Source organism: Plasmodium inui, assembly GCF_000524495.1.
Source record: "Plasmodium inui San Antonio 1 unplaced genomic scaffold supercont1.74, whole genome shotgun sequence".
In the NCBI taxonomy this organism is placed as follows: domain Eukaryota; phylum Apicomplexa; class Aconoidasida; order Haemosporida; family Plasmodiidae; genus Plasmodium; species Plasmodium inui.
Window position 1 is genome coordinate 25,567 of NW_008481908.1, and position 9,904 is coordinate 35,470.

General features: G+C 42.3%; 3 protein-coding genes across 3 annotated transcripts; all 3 read right to left on the reverse strand.

Annotated features, from left to right (window-relative positions):
- Positions 1 to 936: 936 nt before the first annotated feature.
- On the reverse strand, positions 937 to 2,184 carry C922_05451 (hypothetical protein; the record flags this gene model as incomplete). The annotated part of the gene is made up of 1 exon (XM_008821022.1): positions 937 to 2,184. The coding sequence occupies one exon, from the start codon at positions 2,182 to 2,184 to the stop codon at positions 937 to 939; it is 1,248 nt and encodes a 415-aa protein (XP_008819244.1).
- Positions 2,185 to 7,422: 5,238 nt separating this feature from the next.
- On the reverse strand, positions 7,423 to 7,768 carry C922_05452 (hypothetical protein; the record flags this gene model as incomplete). The annotated part of the gene is made up of 2 exons (XM_008821023.1): positions 7,423 to 7,554; positions 7,730 to 7,768. 2 exons carry the CDS (start codon positions 7,766 to 7,768, stop codon positions 7,423 to 7,425), a joined length of 171 nt encoding a protein of 56 aa, XP_008819245.1.
- An 829-nt stretch (positions 7,769 to 8,597) lies between these two features.
- On the reverse strand, positions 8,598 to 8,990 carry C922_05453 (hypothetical protein; the record flags this gene model as incomplete). Its single annotated transcript, XM_008821024.1, has 1 exon — positions 8,598 to 8,990. The coding sequence occupies one exon, from the start codon at positions 8,988 to 8,990 to the stop codon at positions 8,598 to 8,600; it is 393 nt and encodes a 130-aa protein (XP_008819246.1).
- Between the last annotated feature and the right edge of the window lie 914 nt (positions 8,991 to 9,904).

Sequence of the window (9,904 nt, forward strand, 5' to 3'; positions counted from 1 at the left end):
ATAAGTATTAAAGAATAACCCATAAGCCCCAATAAATAAAACGTAAACCCCAACTCAAACCGAGAAGACAAAATCTAAAAATCTAAACAGGCTAATAGCACCTGAAGATTAAAGTGTAGACCAACATTTCTGAAGCGTCAAAGTTAAAATATGAGCAAAAGACCCTAAACCCTAGAGCTAAACAACAATACCCAACAATCGGGACCCTGGAGCGTAAGGGCTTAAACCTGATAGAACAACCCTAGATCCAAAATCGTAAAGAAGAAACGTAAAACATGAAAATGAAGCCTAAAGGGTAAAGCATAAGCCTGACGTTTGACCCCCTGAACCATAAACCCTAAACCGTACATACTGAATTCTAAACAGTACACCCTAAATCTGAAATCATAACCCCTTCACCAGTAAACCCTGAACCCTAACCCCCAAGAATAAACCTGAACCATACCGAACTATACCCTAAACCCTGAACCCTAAACCTAGACCCTAAACCCTGAACCCTGAACCCTGAACCCTGAACCCTGAACCCTGAACCCTAAACCTGAACCCTGAAACCCTAAACCCTAAACCTAAACGCTCAACCCCTAAACCTGATAAATGAACCATAAAACCGAATGCCTAAACCAGAGGCACTAACCCCTAAACCAGAAGCACTAAACCCTAAACGCTAAACCCTGAACCCTGACAATCCGATCGTACACCCTAACCAGTAGAAATCGAACCCTAACGGTCCAAGGCTGAAAAGTGAAGCTTGAATGCGAGAATCTTAACCCAGAACGTTAGAATCAGAATCCTAAACACTAAACCTTACTCCTAATCCTTTAAACCTAATCAGTAAACCCTTAAGCCTGGACCGTAGACCCCAAACTCCAAACCCTAAACCCAGGACTCACAACGAGGCGCCCAAAACAAACCCCCCCCTCAGAGGCTCTGCCCTCCTCATAATGACGCATAGGTAACCGCCATGTTATTCCCTCTGGAACTCTTGCACTTCCGCTGACGGCCTCTACCTAAATAATATATCCTATAATATCCATAAAGTGCTGCCACAGAACCTAAGGAAGCCAATATTCCCCCCAAAACTTCGGCCAGGGGCACACGATCTGAAAAAACTCTTTTGACATCATTCTGTAACATCTGACCAGTACTATCATACGACTCCTCATTCTCATGTCTCATTTTGGAATCTCCACTCATCCCAGAAGTCCCTGAATTATGTCCTACAGGGAATCCAGGAGAGGGGTCCCCCCTTCCCTGACTTCTCTCGGTGAGCTCGGCCGGTGTGGTTAAATCATGAAGCTCTACCTCTCCGTCATGGACTCTTAACCTATCCTCACACGTTTGGCCACCTGAAGCACAGCTAGAGAAGGAGGCCCCTTCTACTCCACTTAGACGGTATTCTTCCTGCTCGGTTTTTTCATCGGAGATCTCCTTAGGCACCTTTTGGCAACTTATATTTTTATCTCCTTTCTGGTATCCATATAAGATTTCACTTACAACTTCATATAAATCTAAACCCTTCAAACATGAGGAAAATCCTCCGCCCCCCATGCAGTTTCCTTCGCCTGTAAACCAATCCTTCATTACTTCATGGGCTACGGCTTCCCCTCCCCATTGTACTAAGCCTCGATATAATCTCATGCAGGGATTCTCCTGCTTTAATTTATCTCGGCTCTGGGTACTGCTACTTATCATCTCAAACGCTAACATCACCTGAGTCACCAGATCCCTACAGATAGCTAAACTACGATTTTCTTGACCTTTCCCTTGGATATGCCGCAAAGACCCTTTCTGGTTCCATGCTAATTCGCTTTTGTGTATCTGACAATCTGTCCCAAATCCTATCTGTCCCCCTCCCACTTGGATCTCATTGATATGACATGGTCCCTGATCATATCTGCCCTCGGATACTCCCTTATTTTGCAAATTATTCCACCAGGCTTCTAGCTTTATACAACTTCTGAGACTATACTCCCATAACCTTCTGACTGCTGTACTGTCGTGGCCTCCCTGCTCGAACCAATTCCATACGTCGATTATTTCATCTGTATCTTTACTCAATATTCCTAATCTTCGCCCGTTGGCTTCCTCTGAGACATCTTCTATCTCAGACAATGTGCCCGTAACTCTGTTGGTCAAAGATAACATATAGTTCTTGAAGGAGACTCCCTGATATGGTAACCCCATGTTCGGTCGATTAGGGCCTGTACTCTCTCTGCCTGTATCCTCAGTCAGTAAATTATTCTTCGGCGAGAAGGAACTTCCGGGTTGATCCACGCCTGCTCCCTTGTCAGTCAAAGTTTGGGCTTCTAAAGGAGACTTGTGCTTCCGGGTCACATCCTGCTGTATTCTTCGCCTTAACCTCCTGAACTATTAGTCTTTATTTTGGGCTCTTGTGTCTCACCTCCAGAGGGATTTGTGGGGATTCATAACTAAGGTCATAAATGGTGCCTATCCTAGTTGAACGGATCACTGGTGAACCTTCTGACGGGGTATCATTTTTTTCTATCTTTTATGTCCATTTTCCCCTTATCCCTCCTCTACATCTTCTCCTTTCTCGTCAGCTACAGTTACTGTCCATCTCATGAGACCGTATCTTGTTTCCACAAACTTTGAGCTGTCCCTTCTAGATTTATAAGAATCTCGCGGAAATAAAGACTATTGACTGACCAGCTTCGTCCCGTTTTTCGGAAACTACGGAATATCTTCAAGGGTAGAGCGGTAGGACTAAAATCAGGCTGGTGCCTTGACCTGGTTCCCTGGTGTTTCCATGCGTAGCTGTATGGCGGCTCCGTATTCTGCTTTGTTATTCCTGTTAGAGAGGCTGTTGGTCTGGAATCCTGCAGTTACTGAAGCCTGACGCGGGTTAACTCCCATGAATTGACCTGCTTAAAGTATAGCACGAGCTCTAAAGAAATTCTAGGTCCTCCTTGGGTTTCATCCTCGGCGTGTCCCATCGGGAGGTGACTGAATCCTGCCTCCTATTACGGATATTCGATGAGTTACTAGATTCTTCCATGTGATCCAAGGCACTCAGATATTGTGACTCCCATATGTCCTATTTTGGACGTTTGCTGTCTTTCAGAAATATCTTGAGGAAATGTTTCTTCCTTCTAGTCCTCAACCTGCGCGACTTTATCAATATGAGGAATCGCTGACCTTATCCCTGTTCTTATCTTTAGTGGGACCTAACCTGATCTCTGGGAAGGTCTCTGAAGTCTCCTAATTTCCTCGGGTTGCTCTCGGTTTGTACTACCCTCCTCGCTACTCCTGGGTGGGGTCCTCTTTGTCCTCTCTCGCGTTGTTCTAACCCTCATCCTGATTTGTTTAGTATATGAATGAAAAGAAAGATATGGAATAATTAATACCCTTCCGCTCTAGCGTGAGACTTGGGGTATGGGCTAGTAGTCACTTCTTGTTTTTAGTAACTCCTGCCCTGTTGTGCGGGACAGCGGCTACTGATTTGGGCCTCCTCAAAGTCGTGGACCCCTATTTTATTTGTCTGGAGAAGAAATTCTTCACGAAAATTCCCTTGTTCTCTGTGTTTTTAGCTTATTTTGTCCCCTCTCCTCTTACTTATAAGTGCCCGGCATATTGTTTTTCTTAATACCTGCTCTCTTACGCTATATCCTGCTTGGATGGCTGGGTCTGCTCTGGCTCAGCTCCCGGATTTAATTCTCATGTATTTCCCCTCTATCTCTTGGTATCGATTCGTATCTGAAATATCTTAAACTGGTCACGACGTAAACATCCACTTACTTGTGCGCTGGACCGTTTCTCATTGCCCATGCCTTTCTGTTATCTTCTTAAGTTTATTTCCTTATTATAACTCATAAATTTCCATCCGTCTTCGATGTCTGAGCTCCTATGAGCTATCGAAAGATTCGGTCCGGAATTACTCGTTCAATTTGGTAACTAAAAGGACCTCTTACTTGATCCACTACTATACTTAATTCAGAACTACTAATTCTTCTCTACTCCCATCTGCTTCTTCTTCTTCTCCAATATTGGGGTGTTCTATTTCGATATTTGTGCTGAATTTTCCTCGGACTAATTACTCATTGATTAAGTCTCCCCTACTCTAAATGAATGGTATTAAAGGAACTGTTCGGCATCTCCCTCGCTTCTGCCTTATTGCTGAGCATCAGTGGCGGGAACTTATCTCTTGGACTTTATTCTCGGAGTTGACCTCGTCCCTTATCTGAGTGACTTACTTCGAGACTATGAATTGACGCCATACTCTGCTATTTGCATTCAGCCTCTAATGAGCAAGGACGTATACTGGTGTCTTCCGAATTGCTTCGGTTGCGCGCTGTAATGTTCCTAGATGTCTTGATTCTATAGTCCTTTAACGAGTCCTAATGGAACGGCCGTCTGTTATTTCCCTGCCGGCACCCCAGTAACTCGATTATGGAAGACTGGGTTGCAGAGTCTTTAAGGAGATGCCGAAAACTAGAACCAGTCGATTTTCTTCTCAGTGTTTCATCTTATATTGCTCCTGGGATAAGTCAATTACTCTGATATGTTCTAGTCTTGTGGCCTTGGATTTCTTAATAATTCTTTCTGGCCTCTACTCTTAGTGGCTTATAATCCTAATGTGAGGGAGGGGTTCAGATCTGTTTTTATCTCGAGGTGAAATTTGGTGAGAGAGACTTCTTGGTTCCTGTTCCTTAGGGGTTGAGACTCCTTCGGGTGTCCACGACTGAGTTGTGTCTAGGAGGACTCCTTTTGTATATCATTCTATTGCTACTTCCTGGGCGTGAAAATCCAGCTTTTGTCCTAAAGAGAGGTTTTGGGATTGTTTTCGTGTTTTCATCTAGGGCACTCTTACAGAGTTATTCTTTTATCATGTGTAACTTGTACTTCGGTGTTTTATGATGCGCCTTCCCATAGATCTCAGAACTTGTTCCCTATCACTCCGTTGGATGATCTATACTTTCTAGTTGGGCGCGTTCTTCCTGAAGTTCTATTTATACGCCTAGTCTTCCTCTTCTGTTCATCCCCTCAGATATTTTGTGTTTGAGGGTTTCGAAGGTATCAGATCTTCATGGAAGATGAGGAGGAATGAATTCTCTTTTTGTTCTTGGAACTGTCCTGCGTCATTATCTCTCTTTTGTACCTTGGGGTTGTAATGTAGGGTTTTTTCCTCTCTTTATCTCTCTACTGCCCATCGGGAGTGTGGTGGTTTGTGTTGCCGCTCGGGCTACCTTCTCCTATCGCTGGCTTTGTCCCTCGGGAGTCCTATTTCCATGTTTGAGTTCATTTGGGTAGGAGATCCCACTTAATTCTTAGAGAGTCCTTGTTTTGGTGCTCTTCTGGTTACTTGCTTTCCTTTTTTTAATTACTTCTTGATTATCCTTCTCATGATTTCGCCCCTTGTTTTTCCCCTTAATCTGCTGAGGCCGTCCTGATTACTTGATGTCAATCACTGGTAGTATCATTATCTCTTCTTTTTTTCTAATGTTTGTGAGTCCGGGTTGTCCTTCTCTAGTTGTTTTGTATCTTGCTAATATATTTTTAGTTCAGGTTTGGAATGGAGATCCGGCAATCCTAGTTGTTAACTTGCTTTTATATCTTCAGTCGGGTTCTTTTCTTTGAGGATATAGCTTCTAATTTTACTGCTCTAGTGAAATAGCGTCCTTCTCAGTACCTTCTTTGGGTGATGGAGAATTGTTGTCTCCTACTGTTTCTTGGCAACCATTGCCTTCTGCGGACTCCTTTTTTTCTTTTTTTATTCATTATGTCCTTATCTGTAACTGCTCCGCTCCAATATTAACCATTTCGTTGAGGGATTTGTTCACTCAGTGTTTCCTTTTGGTTGCATAGGCCCAGTCTTTCTTTCATTTTTCCTCTGAGGTCTCCCTTGGTAATTTATGGCTCTATTCCGTTCGCTGATTTCTTTCCGGTCATTTTTTCCCTCACCCTGCTACTTATTCACGCCTCCTCTGTTGATTTGATGAAAAAATCTTCTTCTTGCGTTCCTGGGATGGTGGAAGTTGCCCGTTTGGAGGAGCGGGGCGACTTGGACGCTCTACTCGCTCTCGTCTTAGCTCGGGAGTTTTGCGAGTTTTGTCCTGGAGTACGGCTCGAGAACTTACTGTTTATGATGACAACTTGTGTGGTCGGCCTTTAGAGATTCGGTAGAACTTCCTCTTGCTGTATTGCTGAGAGGTGGATTATTTTTCCGATCTGGGATAATCCGTCGTCTTGCAGTATATTTATTACTGTAATGCTCATGGTGTTTCTCCTTTTGTTATTCGCTAGTTTGTATGCGTAGATTTAGGTCTGATTATCCTTTAGAGAGAGTGGGATGGAATTTGTGTTCGCTCGTGTCCTAACTTATCACATCAGGGGTGCCCTCAGTTCTCGGGAGTATTTTTGCTACTTGTTCATTGGATTCGTTCCTTGCTTTTTCCTGAGCTGGGCTACGTTGACTTGTTAATTTGGATTCCCCCTAAATTTACCCCTTGTACTAACCCCTGAATTTGCGTCTTCCGGGGTGAGGAGGGTTCCTGGTTTCCTTTGGAACGTGTATAGAATTAGCCTGTTCAAGATGCTTTCAGCATGTCTTCCCCCTTGGGAGTTTCCGAGAGATTTAACCACGTTATCTTGGATATCTCAGTTGATTGATAAGTTGGTCTTTGTGGCATCCTCTTGAATTGGATGTTTGCTAATTGTTGTCGTTTGTTCAGTTTACTATTTGTATTTCCTACTTTATCCCATCCTCTGCCCTCTGCTGTTGAAATTCCCCCAGCTGAAGTTCGGATCTCCGCTCCGTTCTGGATATAGACGAGTTGAGTTGGGAGTCTACCTCCATTATACTTACCTCCTCCTGTTCCGTCGTGACTGTAAAGCTCCTGGGTGAACTCGATTTCTGCTTTGGCTACAATGTATTTCCTCCGTTTCTCGGCTTTTTTGTTTCAGTGCCTTTACAGGTACTCCATGTAGTTTTCCCTTAAGGAGATGGAGTCTTTGGTAGTTTTATCCCCCGCTTTAATTCATCCTGCTCGGTCTTTTACTCCTGTTTTTGGTGTCTGCCTGTTCTGACGATTTTTTAGGGCGACACTGCAAAGAGGATCAACTCGGAATTGTTCTATTTCTTCGTCCTCTTCATTACTGTTTCCTTTTTCGGTGTTGTATCACTTCCTATACTTTCGTGGAGTTTAGTTCAATGATCAGGGGTTATTTATAGAGCTATTTTCCGTTCTTGCTCGTTGGGTTAGTACTTGGTTAGGTCATGGGTGGCAGTCAATTCGCTGATGGTGCGGGGGGAGTTGTGGCGGCTGTCAAATCCTTCACTTGTAAAAGCATCTTGCTCACTTAGTCCTTGTCTTTTGGAGGTGTTTATTTGTCCTTAGTCTGGCTTGCCCGGTGAATTCGTTTCTTCTTTTCTCTTGAGACTCCACTTTCCTGGGACTTGCCGTCCTACTCCTGGGTTTTCTTATTCGTGTGTTTGTTGTCTTGTATCTGTCTCCTTCTTAGGGGGTCATTCGCTTTTGGCTTATCGTCTGTAACCTTAGGGAGTTGTTTCTTGTCTCTGACTTTCTCCTTATTCCACTTATAAGTGAAAAGCCTTATACCTGTTTCACTTCGGGTCCTTTATTTGTTCGGTTCATATTTTGCAGGGGGGCGGGTTCCAAACACCTGGTTTGTATTCCTCTCAAGAGTTTAGCTTTCATATTGGCTTCCTGGGAGGACTCCACTCGTCTCCTCATTTGGGTCTGCAACGTACTGCTTTTAGGTTACTCTCCGGGGTTGTCCTCTTCTTCATTATTTCACCCCCACTCCTCTGTTTGCTTTTGGATTGGGCGCGTATTTCCCATGCTGCTTTTGGGTTGGTAGTTCTTGCTGGTTGGGGTCAGATTTTTGTGGGGGTCCACTCAATAAAGTCTTATATCTTCTTTAGGTCATATGACACAGTCTTAGAGATCTCCTCTGTCTTAATAACTTGAGGGGATCACTAGGTTTCAGACTTGTCTCTTCTCCTTTATTTAGCGTTCGCCTCATCTCTTATTTTAGGGATTTGTTGCCTACTCTTATATTCTTCCTTCAATCAATTTCTTCTGTATTCTTAACTCTACCTCGTTTAGCAGCTTCAGTTGCCCTTGCTTTAACGCTAAACCACTATGTTTTAGGATTTAGTTTCTCCTTCGCTATGAATTCTCTGGTGCCCTGGTCGGTTCTGGCTTCGTCCTTTTGGTTCCTTCTTAATTTTCTTCGATATTTTTGTATTTAAGCTGATGGTGTCACTAATACTTTCATCTGCTATGATCTCTGCTACTGTATTTATTAATCGCCCTTTAGGTTCCTCTGGTCACTTACTTTTATTTAATTTTTCCTATATCTTAGGAGCTGGGTTTTTGTTTCCCTTAGCCTGGTAGTTCCTTTGGGGTTTAAGTCGATTGTTTTCCTAGATTATATATGGTTTTGTCGTTCTCTTAGTGTTATTAATTAGTCTAGGGGCTACAGTCCTTATCCTCCCTCCATATAGAGATACTTTCATATTAGTCTATAACGCGTAGTCTTGTTGTTCTTCCTGCTTGGCCTATCAAGGGTGTTCCTTCTATTTGGCAGGTTTCTTTGGTTATTAATTCTATACTTTATAAGTATTCCATAGAGTTCTTAGGTAACTTCTGATAACTCTTTTCGTTATATATACCTATTGTTACTGATCCTAGTTTTCCTGGGATCCTGGTTGTTTCTTCTTCGGGTTTTATATATATTAGTATTATTGTTAGATCACCCTTATCCTCATTGTTTGTTTGTTTTGGGGTCGTGTCTAGCTTTCTTATAATATAGATTTTTAATGATTGTATCTTATTCCTGCTTAGGGGGAGGCTCGCAGACAAGGATATTTTGATTCTCCCCCACGGCTGAATCTGTAAGATTAATTTCCCTCTGTCCAGTTGGTTGCCCGTTCCTTCCCATGTCCGTATTACTTCCTGTTTTGTCTTCTTCTGGTATGTGATAATATATGACTCTATATTTTCCATAGGGTTTAGTCTTGTAAAGGTATACTGGAGGTAAATTTTGGATACTTCGGCTCTGGTTTTATTCTTATCCTTGTTCCTTTTTGTCCCTTGTTGTTGTTTGGTCCTCTATTCCTCCTTTTTTTAGTAATTACTGTATACTCATCATTCTAAAGATTCTTCTATGATGTTCGTCTCCATACCTCTGATCCCTTCCTATGCCTTATCAAACCTGTTTCAGTGTTTATTGTTTTTCCCCTTTGGTTATTCTGGGTACCTCCTCTTAGTTGTTTGTGCTTGTTTTGTGACCCTTTCTTCTGGTTCACACTAGCTGGTCCCACTTATGGGCGTGTACGGCTTATTTTATTTTATTATGGCATAATTTCCATATTCCTTTTTTCTCTCTTTCCTTTCCTTTGGTCTTCTGTTTTGTTCCTCTGTTTCTCTTATAATATACACTATTTCCTATCAGTAAATTTCTAATCATTATATTATTTTTGCCGGCTATGTTATATCCTTTTGCTTATCTACTCCTTAGCAGGTCACGACAGCTGTTCCTTTATCATCCCTCATGATATGTTATATAGCAAAGAAAATATCCTATAAGCCACAATATTTTGTACCCCGCTATTTAAACAGTCATCTTTTCTTTATTTGGTGGGTAAAGGTATATTAGGAGAATGTATCGAAACATAAATATTTCTCTGTTTACTCAGATTATCCCCACAACAACTCACGAATCCTTTCGAAAATTTGGCTTAGTTAATCACTTGGAATAACACACAATAGGTTCATAAAACTATTTGACTCCTTATTATTAAGGGAGGGAACCTTTCTATTACCGCTCATATGCCCAGATAACTTTACACTTAAAACTGAGATAAAAACCATATCACTGCCAAAATGATCAGGTATTTATTCACTTCCTTCCATTTTTC